This window comes from Carcharhinus amblyrhynchos, unplaced genomic scaffold (assembly GCF_965287045.1).
Source record: "Carcharhinus amblyrhynchos unplaced genomic scaffold, sCarAmb.v2.hapA scaffold_536, whole genome shotgun sequence".
NCBI lineage: Eukaryota > Metazoa > Chordata > Chondrichthyes > Carcharhiniformes > Carcharhinidae > Carcharhinus > Carcharhinus amblyrhynchos.
In genome coordinates this window covers 85,270-98,186 of record NW_027650276.1, presented here as the reverse complement: position 1 = coordinate 98,186, position 12,917 = coordinate 85,270, and the positions used below count along the sequence as shown (strand labels likewise).

Here is a 12,917-nt window from a genome sequence, read left to right as displayed (position 1 = left end):
AGGATCCGCACCTGCGCACTCGGAGAAGCGAGGCTGGAAAGATGATCTGCGCCTGCGCTCCACTGCCAAAGGAGGAGATAGTCGACGCCTGCATGTTAGGACACAGTGCCGGGAAAAGAAGGACGCGCAGGAGCAAGGATCTCTGCCGGCGGCTGGACGCCTGCGCAGTAATTCTGGGAGGATTAATGGGGGAAGTTGGGAGGACCAGGCGGGGCGCTTGCGCACTACCGCTTGGAGGCTCGGGGGGCCTGGGAAAGTGCTGGTAGGGCTGAGGGGAATGTATAGAGAAAGCCTTAGGGGAGGAATGGGGAACCTCGACACCCGAACCGAGAAGGAGGAAACAAAAAACCTCGTTTTCAGCTAGGCTATAAGAGGGGGAACCCTCTGGAATTTTTTTATTTCAAAAAGCCGAGAGGACCGAAGGTCGTCGAAAAGAATTGGCACGACCGAGCTGTGGGGGGGAGTGCGCCTGCGTGCTGGCGCTGGCAGGACGAGGGTTGTGCGCACGCGTGCTCCACTTCTCCTGCGGGGGCGGGGTAACGGCGCATGCGGTGGAAGAGACGCCAAAGAAGCAGTCTGTGGGAGGCAAGCGAAGATCTTCAGTCTGCCTCTCTGCCCGGGTGGGGTACTCTGCCGGAGGAATCGGCGGCCATTTTGTGGATCTGCTTTCTCTTGGCTTGGCCACATTTTGAGCCGCTCTTCGGTAAAATTGTTCCCCCCCCTTTCGGTCGGGGATAGGTGCAAAGTCTTGCAAACTGGAATGTAGACTCAGTTCTCGACTGGCAATCCTGTCAGAGGGCCAAGAGTGTTTGCTTGACCTGAGGATTATTGGAAATTCCTCAAGAGTCACCACAATTGGGATCTTCCTCTGCAATTTCAGCAGGATGGCACAGTGGTTAAAACTACTGCCCCACAAAGTCAGGAACCTAGGTTCAAATCCAAACTTGGGTCACTGTCTGTGTAGAGACTGCACATTCTCCCCGTGTCTGAGTGAGTTTTGTCTGGTGCTCCAGTTTCCTCTCTCAGCCCAAAGGTGTGCAGGTTAGTTGGATTAGTCATGCTAAACTGCCCCTTAATGTCCAAAGATGTGCAAGTTAGATGGATTGGTCATGTTACACTGATGAGGTGCAGACCAGCCTGGGCGGAATGTTATTTTGCAGAGTCATTGGAGTCTCGATGGGCCAAATGGCTTATTTTTGCACTGCAGGGGTTCTGTGGCTCTATGACACCCCTGTCAACAACCCTCGTCCCCAGTTGGCGTCGAATGCTGCCCTAATGCCCTGTCTTGCAGCATCTGTTTTTGGCCCCCGCTTGCAACATCCCTTAATTCCACTACGTTGTGACCGCCACATTTTAGAAAAGATGTGAAAACGTTGATGAGAGAGGCAGAAAAGATTCAGGAGAATGGTTCCAGAGATGAGAAACTTCAGTTATCTGGATTACAGAATTGCACTTCAGCCCATCGAATCTGGTTTGACACACAACAAACATCTGAACTCCCATCTAATCCCAATTCCCAGCACTTGGCCCATAGCCCTGAATGTTATGACTTGCCAAGTGCTCATCCAGGTACTTTTTAAAGGATGTGAGGCATCCCGCCTCTACCACCCTCCTAGGCGGCGCATTCCAGATTGTCACCACCCTCTCGGTAAAAAGGTTCTTCCTCAAATCTTCCCTAAACCTCCTGTCCCTCATCTTGATTGGATATCCCTATGTGACTGACCCTTCAACTAAGGGGAACAGCTGCTTCTTATCCACTCTGACCATGTCTCTCATGATCTTGTACACGTTGATCAGATCGCCCCTCAGTCTCCTGTGCTCCACAAAGTCTGCATTACCTAAATGCTCCATCCCAGGCAGTACGCTGGTGAATCTACGCTGCACCCCCTCCAGTGCAATCATGTCCTTCCTATAATGTGGCGACCAGAACTGCACAGAGTACTCTTAGCTGTGGCCTCACCAAATTTCTATGCAACTCTAACATGCCTTCCCTGCTTTTATAATCTATGCCTCGATTGATAAGGGCAACACCGGTGGCCAAGATGATTTAAGAAGGCATATGCCATGCTTGCCTTTGTGGATTGGGGCACTGAGTATAACAGTTGGGAAATCATGTTGCAGTTATATAAAACCTTGATTCGGCCTCATTTGGAGCATTGCGTGCAGTTCTGGCCACCACACTGCCAGAAAGAATTGGTAACTTTGGAGAGAGTGCAAAGAAGGTTCACCAGGATGCTGCCTAGTCCCGAGGGTGTTGGTTATGAGGAGAGGTTGAATAAACTAGGATTGTTTTCACCGGAAAGATGGAGGCTGAGGGGAGACCTGATAGAGGTCTACAAAATTAGAGGGGGGGGAATAGACAGGGTGGATAGTCAGAGGCCTTTCCCCAGGGTGGAAGTGTCAATTACAAGGAGGCACAGGTTCAGCCTCACTTAACCACCTGGCCAATCTTTGTGTCATCTGCAAACATTGCCCCCCCACCCCACGTAGTCATCTATGTCGTTTCTGTAAATGACGAATAATAGGGTACACAGCACAGGTCCCTGTGGTATTACACTGGCTCCCAGTCACTAATGTGGATATGCCAGCGTTGGACTGGGGTAAACACAGTAAAAAATATGATAACACCAGGTTTAAGTCCCATTGATTTATTTGATAGTACACTCACTAGCTTTCGGGTTAGTCCCTTCGTCAGGTGAATGGAGCTGACGAAGGGACTAACCCCGAAAGCTAGTGAGTGTACTATTGAATAAATCAGTTGGACTTAAACCTGGTGTTGTCAGACTTTTTACTGTGTCCCAGTCACTAAAGCAGCCTTCTGTCATCATTCTCTGTCTCCAACAACTGAGCCAATTTTGATCCAATCTGGGATGGTTTGGTGAAGAGAACGGTTAAGAGGGGAATTGATCGCGGTATTCCAAAAGATGAGGGATTCGGGACAGAGTTGAGATTGAAAGCATTCAGTAAAAGAAGGAGAAATGGCTGGGAAGATCACAGGGGTGTGCGTAGACCTGGGATGGAATGGAATGACTCCAGTTCCTGTGTAACAGGCTCGAGGGGCTGAATGGCCTCCTCCAGTTCCTGTGTAACAGACTCGAGGGGCTGAATGGCCTCCTCCTGTTCCTGTGTAACAGGCTCGAGGGGCTGAATGGCCTCCTGTTCCTGTGTAACAGGCTCGAGGGGCTGAATGGCCTCCTCCTGTTCCTGTGTGACAGGCTCGAGGGGCTGAATGGGCCTCCTCCTGTTCCTGTGTAACAGGCTCGAGGGACTGAATGGACCTCCTCCTGTTCCTGTGTAACAGGCTCGAGGGGCTGAATGGCCTCCTCCTGTTCCTGTGTGACAGGCTCGAGGGGCTGAATGGCCTCCTCCTGTTCCTGTGTGACAGGCTCGAGGGGCTGAATGGCCTCCTCCTGTTCCTGTGTAACATACTCGAGGGGCTGAATGGCCTTGAACTGATCTTCCCTGTTGATCTTCCCTGTTCCTCTCCCTCTGCAGATTCATTCCCTCCTGCTCTCCCCAGGGAAATGGCTGCCCAAAGGCTCGGAAGGCTGAGTGCCAAGTCCTGTGCTCTCTTCCTCTGTGACATGCAGGAGAAGTTTCGTCCCAGTGTGGCCTTTTTCCCCCAGATCGTAGCTGTCGCAGCCAGGATGCTACAGGTGACGTGGAGGGATGGGGGAGACTGGGAGGGCAGTTGGGCAGTCCAGAGTGGGTGAGAGGAGAAGCAGGTGTGTTCTGCATTGGAGGAGGGGATTTGGGGATTGGTCAGACTGGGGTCCTGGGAGGGATTTAATGGGGGTTCTGGAGGAGAGGGCAGGCAGAATGGGGGTCTGGAGGATTGATGGCTTGTCTGGAGGGGAGAAGGGGATCAGACTGTTGCTTTGGAGGGGAGACGGGGTCCTGGAGGGGAGAGCGGAGGTCCTGGAGGGAGGGGTAAGGGTCTTGGAGGTGAGGGGGCCCTGTGGGGAGCAGGGTCTTGGAGGGAAGAGAGGGGGCTGTGGAGAGGAGAGGGGTGCTCCTGGAGGTATGGGTCCTGGGGTTTGGGGGGGGGGGGGTGGTTCTTGGAGGGGAGAGACTGGGTGCTTGGAGGGGAGAGGTCGGGTCCTGGGAAGGAGAGGGGATGGGATGGGATGGGAGGCGGTGTGTTCAGGAGGGTTGATGGGGGAGAGAAGTTCTGAATGTGAGAGGGGTTTTGGAGGGGGGGATGGGGCAGATTGCAATGGGGTGGGTTGTCGTGACTGAGTTGCCCCGGAACATGGGCTGTGGTTTAAACTCTCTGTGCTCTCTCCCACAGGCATCCCGGATCCTGGACATCCCTGTCATCATGACGGAGCAGTACCCCAGGGGCCTGGGGCCCACTGTACCTGAGCTGGGGGCCGGGGACCTCAGGAAGTTTGAGAAGACCTGCTTCAGCATGCTGACCCCCGAGGTCGAGGAAGAGCTCCGCACCCTGCCCCAGATACAGTCTGTCATCCTGTGTGGCATTGAGACACAGGCCTGTATCATGGTGTGTGAGTACTCTGTATCTAACCCCATGCTGTACCTGTCCTCGGAGTAGACCATAAGACATAGGAGCAGAATTAGGCCACTCGGCCCATCGAGTCTGCTCTGCCATTCAATCATGGCTGATATTTTTCTCATCCCCATTCTCCTACCTTTTCCCCATAACCCTGGATCCCCTTATTAATCAGGAACCTATCTATCTCTGTCTTAAAGACACTCAGTGACCCGGCCTCCACAGCCTCCTCTGCGGCAAAGAGTTCCACAGATTCCCCACTCTCTGGCTGAAGAAATTCCTCCTCATCTCTGTTTTAAAGGATCGTCCCTTCACCCTGAGGTTGTGCCCTCTGGTTTCATCTTTCCTACTAGTGGAAACATCCTTTCCATGTCCACTCTATCCAGGGCCTCGCAGTATCCTGTAAGTTTCAATAAGATCCCCCCTCATCCTTCTAAACTCCAGCGAGTACAGACCCAGAGTCCTCAACCGTTCCTCATACGACAAGCTCCTCGTTCCAGGGATCATTCTTGTGAACCTCCTCTGGATCCTTTCCAAGGCCAGCGCATCCTTCCTTAGATACAGGGTCCAAAACTGCTCACAATATTCCAAATGGGGTCTGACCCAGAGCCTTATACAGCCTCAGAAGTACATTACTGCATTTGTATCCTAGCCCTCTCGATATGAATGCTATCATTGCATTTGCCTTCCTAACTGCCGACTACACCTGCACGTTAACCTTAAGAGAATCTTGAACAAGGATTCCCAAGTCCCTTTGTGTTTCTCATTTCCTGAGCATTTCCTCATTTAGAAAGTAGTCTATGCCTCCATTCCTCCTTCCAAAGTGCATAACCTCACACCTCTCCACACTACTGTATCTAACCCCATGCTGTATGTATCCTGGGTGTGTTTGTTGGGGATAGTGTAGAGGGAGCTTTACTCTGTATCTAACCCCGTGCTGTACCTGTCCTGGGAGTGTTTGATGGGGGGGGACAGTGTAGAGGGAGCTTTACTCTGTATCTAACCCTGTGCTGTACCTGTCCTGGGAGTGTTTGTTGGGGATAGTGTAGAGGGAGCTTTACTCTGTATCTAACCCCGTGCTGTACCTGTCCTGGGAGTGTTTGATGGGGGACAGTGTAGAGGGAGCTTTACTCTGTATCTAACCCCGTGCTGTACCTGTCCTGGGAGTGTTTGATGGGGGACAGTGTAGAGGGAGCTTTACTCTGTATCTAACCCCGTGCTGTACCTGTCCTGGGAGTGTTTGTTGGGGACAGTGTAGAGGGAGTTTACTGCTAACTGTTTGTTACATACAAACAGCAATCTCTGTCTGTCTTTCCTCCTTAAAGACGCTCCATTTAAACCTCGCTGTTTAGTGGAATTTTGGCTCGCATGTCCCTAATATCTCCTGATGCAGCTCAGTGATAGAATTGTATTAGATGGTTGCTCCGACAAAGGGTTTAGAGGGTGTGTTACCAGGTTAAAGATACTGTAGAGTGAGGGGTGTTTGACACTGGGTATCCGTTCAATAGCGGGGCGAGGCAGAGGGCATGGGAGGGGGAAGACCAGGGAATGGAGTTCTGGGACAGATTCCTAAATTCTCCTTGTCTTGACAGAGCACTGCGCTGGACCTGTTGGAGAAGGGGCTGGATGTACATGTGGTAGCAGATGCTTGTTCATCCCGCAGGTAAGCCTGGGAAGATTTGAAAGACACAAAGAAGGACAGAGAGAGAGAGAGACACAGGGACAGGAGGAAGAGTGTGGTGTTTGATCACACACAATATCCAGGCTTGGGCTAACAAGTGGCAGTAACATTTACGCCACACAAATGCCAGACAGTGACCACTTCCAACATGAGAGGATCTAACCGTCTCCCCCTTGACGTTCAATGGTATTACCATCACTGAATCCCCCACTGTCAACATCCTGGGGGTTACCATTGACCAGACACTGAACCAGACCCAGCCGTATAAATACTGTGGCTCCCAGAGCAGGTCAAGAGACTGGGAATCCTGCGGAGAGTAACTCACCTCCTGACTCCCCTCAAAGCCTGTCCACCATCCAGGACAAAGCAGGCCCTGCTCAATCGACACACTAACCCCCACCTTCAACGTTCACTCCCTCCACCACCGATGCACAGAGGCAGCCGTGTGTACCATCTACAAGATGCACTGCAGTGACTCACCAAGGCTCCTTCCACAGCACCTTCCAAACCCGCCACCTCTACCACCTTATTCAAACCCGTCCTGATCTCTGCATGTCAACCCCCCAGTGCCAGTACTGAGGGAGTGCTGCACTGTCAGGGGTAGATGTATATACGCTAGGATTTGAGCTCCATAACCCAGGCTGAACCAGTTCGCTTGGTCTGGGGGCAGGTGGGAGTGTGTGGTGTGTGTGTCCGTGTCCTCAGTGTCTTGAGGCGTCATCATAGAACCCTACAAAACAGAAGGAGACCATTCGGGCCATCGAGTCTGAACCAACCACAATCTCACCCCGGTCCTATCCCCGTAACCACTTATATTTACCCTACTAGTCCCTCTGACACTAAGGGGCAATTTAGCACGGCCAATCCACCTAACCCACGCAGACACAGGGAGAACATGCAGATTCCACGCAGACAGTGAGCCAAGCTGGGAATTGAACCAAGGTCCCTGGCGCTGTGACACAGCAGCGCCGATCACTGTGTCACCGTGCCGTGATATTTATCCTTTAAACATCACCTTTAAAAAGATGATGGAGGTCCATACCCAGTGGTGTTCTGTGGATCGTGCTGTGCGCTGATGGGCTGTATGGTTTCCGATGTTCCAGCAGTGGGTGCAGTTCAGAATGAGTTCCCCGTTGGTTGGTTGGGGACTGAGGGAAGGGATGGTGATGGGTGCTAGATCAATGAAGACCTCTCCGACCCTGTATGGCCTCTCTGCAGCCAGGTTGATCGGTTGATGGCTCTGTCCCGCCTGAAGCAGAGCGGCGCGTTCCTCACCACCAGCGAAGGGACCTTGCTGGAACTCGTCACTGATGCCAAGCACCCAAAATTTCGAGAGGTAAGTGTGTGGAGGGCATCCAGAGTCCCATGCACAATTCCTGAATCCCTATCCCTCAGACCCACACTGGGAGCACCGTGCACAGTTCCGGTCTCCGTATCCCTCAGTTAGACCCACACTAGGAGCACCGTGCACAGTTCCAGTGTCCGTATCCCTCAGTTAGACCCACATTGGGAGCACCATGCACAGTTCCAGACTTCATATCCCTCAGTTAGACCCACACTGGGAGCACTGTGCACAGTTCCAGACTCCGTATCCCTCGGTTAGACCCACACTGGGAGCACTGTGCACAGTTCCAGTCTCCGTATCCCTAGTTAGACCCACACTGGGAGCACCGTGCACAGTTCCGGTCTCCGTATCCCTAGTTAGACCCACACTGGGAGCACCGTGCACAGTTCCGGTCTCCGTATCCCTCAGTTAGACCCACACTAGGAGCACCGTGCACAGTTCCAGTGTCCGTATCCCTCAGTTAGACCCACATTGGGAGCACCATGCACAGTTCCAGACTTCATATCCCTCAGTTAGACCCACACTGGGAGCACTGTGCACAGTTGCAGTCTCCGTATCCCTCAGTTAGACCCACATTGGGAGCACCGTGCACAGTTCCAGACTTCATATCCCTCAGTTAGACCCACACTGGGAGCACCGTGCACAGTTCCGGTCTCCGTATCCCTCGGTTAGACCCACACTGGGAGCACCGTACACGGTTCCAGTCTCCGTATCCCTCAGTTAGACCACACTGGAAGCACCGTTCACATTTCCAGTCTCCGTATCCCTCAGTTAGAACCACACTGGGAGCACTGTGCACAGTTCCAGTCTCCGTATCCCTCGGTTAGACCACACTGGGAGCACTGTGCACAGTTCCAGACTCTGTATCCCTCGGCTAGACCACACTGGGAGCACCGTGCACAGTTCCAGACTCCGTATCCCTCAGTTAGGCCCACACTAGGAGCACTGTGCACAGTTCCAGTCTCCGTATCCCTCAGTTAGACCCACATTGGGAGCACCATGCACAGTTCCAGACTTCATATCCCTCAGTTAGACCCACACTGGGAGCACTGTGCACAGTTCCAGTCTCCGTATCCCTAGTTAGACCCACACTGGGAGCACCATGCACAGTTCCGGTCTCCGTATCCCTCAGTTAGACCCACACTAGGAGCACCGTGCACAGTTCCAGTGTCTGTATCCCTCAGTTAGATCCACATTGGGAGCACCATGCACAGTTCCAGACTTCATATCCCTCAGTTAGACCCACACTGGGAGCACCGTGCACAGTTCCAGTCTCCGTATCCCTCAGTTAGACCCACACTGGGAGCACCGTGCACAGTTCCAGTCTCCGTATCCCTCAGTTAGACCCACACTGGGAGCACCGTGCACAGTTCCAGACTTCATATCCCTCAGTTAGACCCACACTGGGAGCACTGTGCACAGTTGCAGTCTCCGTATCCCTCAGTTAGACCCACACTGGGAGTGCTGCACTGCCGGCGGGAGATGTAAAACTCTGTTGTGATATTGATGTGTGACGCCAGGTCCTGAACTCTCTCTCTGATCCCCCCACCACTCCCCCACGCAGGTACAGAAGATCATTACGGACCCAGCACCCGATAGCAACCTGATGGCTCTTTTCCAGGGGCAGAACCCACTCTTTACATAAGGCAGAACGGGGGTGAGGATGCCTCGGGACTGCAGCTACACTGTCCAAAGGCTCTGGTGATCCGATTCCATCCTGAAGCACTCATCGTGAAGCCCTGGAAAGTCGAAAAGCTGCAGGGACTGGCTGTCTTGGTCTCTGAATTCTCGGACAAGGACTGTCGGAATGTGCGCCGTCTCCAGCCTGTGGCTGTCACCCTTCACCACATACCAAAGCTCAAACACCGACCAGGCATGGAACTCTTGAGTGTCTCCCCTGGGCCTATGTCGACTGCTGTACCCACCTGTGCAAGTAAACTTCTTCCTCCCAAATCTGCTGTCCATCTCCACTGCTTTCAGTGCTTTGTTTCTGCACTCCCTGCAGCCCAGCCTGGGTGGCACAGTGGTTGGCACTGCTGCCTCACAGTGCTGGGGACCCGGCTTCGATTCCCAGCTTGGGTCACTGTGTGGAGTTTGCATGTTCTCCCCGTGTCTGCGTGAGTTTCCTCTGGGTGTTCCGGTTTCCTCCCACAGTCTGAAAGACGTGCTGGTTAGGTGCATTGGCCGTGCTAAATTCTCCCTCGGTGTATCCAAACAGGTGTCAGTGTGTGGCGACTTGGGGATTTTCACAGTAACCTCATTGCAGTGTTAATGTCAGCCTACTCGTGGCACTAATAAATAAACAAAAACTTGTTACACAGGAACAGGAGGAGGCCATTCAGCCCCTCGAGCCTGTTACACAGGAACAGGAGGAGGCCATTCAGCCCCTCGAGCCTGTTACACAGGAACAGGAGGAGGCCATTCAGCCCCTTGAGCCTGTTACACAGGAACAGGAGGAGGCCATTCAGCCCCTCGAGCCTGTTACACAGGAACAGGAGGAGGCCATTCAGCCCCTTGAGTCTGTTACACAGGAACAGCAGGGCCATTCAGCCCCTCAAGCCTGGTGTACTATGCACAATTTTGATCCCTTAAGGAGAGTTGTAGTTGCATTGGAGGAGGAAGACAACACAGTGGGTTAGCACTGCTGCCTCACAGCGCCAGAGACTCGGGCTCGATCCCCAGCTCGGGTCACTGTGTGCACATTCCCCCCCTGTCTGCGTGGGTTTCCTCCAGGTGCTCTGATTTCCTCCCAGTCAAAAGTTGTGCAGGTTAGGTGGATTGGCCATGCTAAATGTTCAGGGCTAGGGGGATAGGGGAAGGCCTGGGTGGGATGCTTTTTTGGAGACTCAATGGGCCAAATGGCCTCTTTTTGCACTGTAGGAATTCTGTGGGATCTCTGGAGTTTCACTATATTGGTTGTAGGGCTGAGGGGTGGACAACTGAGGAGAGATTGGGCAGTTCAGGCTGATAGTGTCTCCAGAGAATGAGAGGAGATCTAATCAAGGTATCTAAGATGCTATCAGGGAATGGTAGGGGAGATGTGGAGAGGACTTTTCCTCTTGTGGAACTGTCTGGAATGAGAGGCCGTGGTTTTAGGATAAGGGAGGGTGCTGAATCTGTGGAATCCGTAACCAGAAGGAATTAGGTGTCATTGTCAGGATTAAGGGATATGGGGGATCAGGATATTGAACTTGATGAATGATATAAGTGCAGGGCAGACTTGAAGGGCCAAATGGCCTACTCTTATTTTCCATGTTTCTATATCTGTATATTGACTGGTGTGTCTCAGTCCCCTGTCTCTCAGGGAGATATCTGTACACTGACTGGTGTTTCTCAGTCCTCTCTCTCTCAGGGAGATATCTGTACACTGACTGATGTTTCTCAGTCTCCTCTCAGGGAGATATCTGTACACTGACTGATGTCTCTCAGTCCTCTCTCTCTCTCAGGGAGATATCTGTACACTGACTGGTGTCTCTCAGTCCCTTCTCTCTCTCAGGGAGATATCTGTATACTGACTGGTATCTCTCAGTCCCCTGTCTCTCAGGGAGATATCTGTACACTGACTGGTGTCTCTCAGTCCTCTCTCTCTCAGGGAGATATCTGTACACTGACTGGTGTCTCTCAGTCCCCTGCCTCTCAGGGAGATATCTGTACACTGACTGGTGTCTTTCAGTCTCCTCTCTCTCTCAGGGAGATATCTGTACACTGACTGGTGTCTCTCTCTCTCTGTCCCCTCTCTCTCAGGGAGATGTCTATACAGACTGGTGTCTCTCAGTCCCCTCTCTCTCAGGGAGATATCTATACAGACTGGTGTCTCTCAGTCCTCTCTCTCAGGGAGATATCTGTACACTGACTGGGGTCTCTCAGTCCCCTCTCTCTCTCTCAGGGAGATATTTGTACACTGACTGGTGTCTCTCAGAGCCCCCTCTCTCTCTCTGAGGGAGATATCTGTACACTGACTGGTGTCCTGTAGCAAGACCCAAGTTCCCTTACAACCACAGAAACAGGAAACGAGGCGATAGCCATACCAGCTACATGTATCACCAAAGCTTTATTGGGTCCAGACTCAGCCTTTGAAACTCAGGGTACATCTGGAGAAATGAGGAGGTAGACATTGCAAAGCAACTTTTGTCACACTTCTTTTATTCTGTCCGCTGCAGCTTCCTTGCGGGGATGGAAGGACCTCAATTTACAAGCATCTGTCCACCCAGTATCCCAGGCAAGGGGGAACCATTTCACCCCCCCCGAGCCTCCTCGAAAGCATCCACCTTCTTGCTTGCCCAAGCTCGACTCCTCATGGTTGTTCTTGGAGGGGTCTTTGCACGCACTCAGGTTGGACTTGCCTTTGGTGTTGTCTATCGGAGAGTCGACCAGTCCGTGGTGACTTCCGGCGGGATCATTAGTCACCTTCATCTTCCCTGTCCGACATTACAACAGGGACTACACTTCAAAAGATCTATGGCTGGAAAGGCGCTACACAAATGCAAGTCTTTATTTCTTCCTTGGTGAGTCCATCATCTGAGGGATGGGTAGTCAGCAATGACGCATCGGTGATAGTTTTTACATTGTTTTCTTTCTTTTGCAAAAGTGTTTGTCTTTGACAGTCCTTCATGACTCTGTGAAATAAACGGACATCATCATCCTTGGACCAGGTAAAGAGCTCCCCGAGGCTGCTCCTCTGGGGAGCGATTATCAGATACACTTCGACCCCGAACCACTTGAGGAGATAAGGACGGACAGAAGTTTAGGGAGAGATTTCCAGAGCTTAGGCACCCCCCCCCGCCCCCCCTCACAGGCAGCTAAAGGCACGGCTGCCAATGGCACAGCGATGGGAATCGGGGAATGCTCGAGAGGCCAGAATCAGAGGAGAGCAGAGATCTTGGAGGGTTGTAGGAGATTACAGAGGTAGGGAGGGAGGAGGCAAGGGAGGGAATTGAACAGGAGGATGAGAATTGTAGGGGCTGGAGGAGGTTACAGAGATAGGGAGGGAGGGTTTTGAACAGGAGGATGAGAATATTGGAAATGGAGGCATTGCCAGTCTGGAGGCTGCTGGTGGTCAGTGAACAGTGGGTGGGTTTCCACTTCTGAACCCTTTGTGATGTCTTTGTATCCCCCTCACCGTTTTCTTCCACACCTTGTCTAGCACTATCGGCAAAACCCGGAGACATTACTGTGTTCGGTGAGGGAGTGCATCCTGCTCCTGTCACCAAATTCCTGGAAGGGCGAGGCTCCCCAAGGAGCTGTGAGCTCGGGGTCAGAGGCATGAGGGTCCAGGGTGAGCAATTCTTGACGCGGGTCCGGGGTGAGGAATTCACTGCGAGGGCGGGGTCAGAGGGGTGAGGAACTCCCACTGCAGGTCCAGGGTGAGGAACTCGCTG

General features: G+C 52.6%; 1 protein-coding gene across 6 annotated transcripts; it reads left to right on the top strand.

The window, feature by feature from the left end:
* Window positions 1-79: 79 nt before the first annotated feature.
* Window positions 80-9,510, top strand: isoc2 (isochorismatase domain containing 2). 6 transcript variants are annotated; one of them, XM_080184050.1, is made up of 6 exons: window positions 80-167; window positions 3,496-3,656; window positions 4,292-4,504; window positions 6,106-6,176; window positions 7,413-7,530; window positions 9,104-9,510. In XM_080184050.1, exons 2-6 carry the CDS (start codon window positions 3,525-3,527, stop codon window positions 9,182-9,184), a joined length of 615 nt encoding a protein of 204 aa, XP_080040176.1. In that variant the 5' UTR covers window positions 80-167; window positions 3,496-3,524; the 3' UTR covers window positions 9,185-9,510. The 6 variants fall into 6 exon arrangements, 5 of the variants coding, with proteins under 5 accessions (XP_080040176.1, XP_080040174.1, XP_080040177.1 ...); XM_080184048.1 differs by lacking the exon at window positions 80-167 and adding an exon at window positions 174-262; XM_080184051.1 differs by lacking the exon at window positions 80-167 and adding an exon at window positions 278-585.
* The last annotated feature ends 3,407 nt before the right edge of the window (window positions 9,511-12,917 follow it).

Excerpts from the sequence above, each read along its gene's own strand:
- isoc2 (XM_080184047.1), top strand. The coding sequence starts at position 885 with ATGGCACAGTGGTTAAAACTACTGCCCCACAAAGTCAGGAACCTAGGT. Across the intron at positions 4,505-6,105 it reads AGACACAGGCCTGTATCATG|AGCACTGCGCTGGACCTGTT; the intron begins GTGTGTGAGTAC and ends TTGTCTTGACAG. Across the intron at positions 7,531-9,103 it reads AGCACCCAAAATTTCGAGAG|GTACAGAAGATCATTACGGA; the intron begins GTAAGTGTGTGG and ends TCCCCCACGCAG.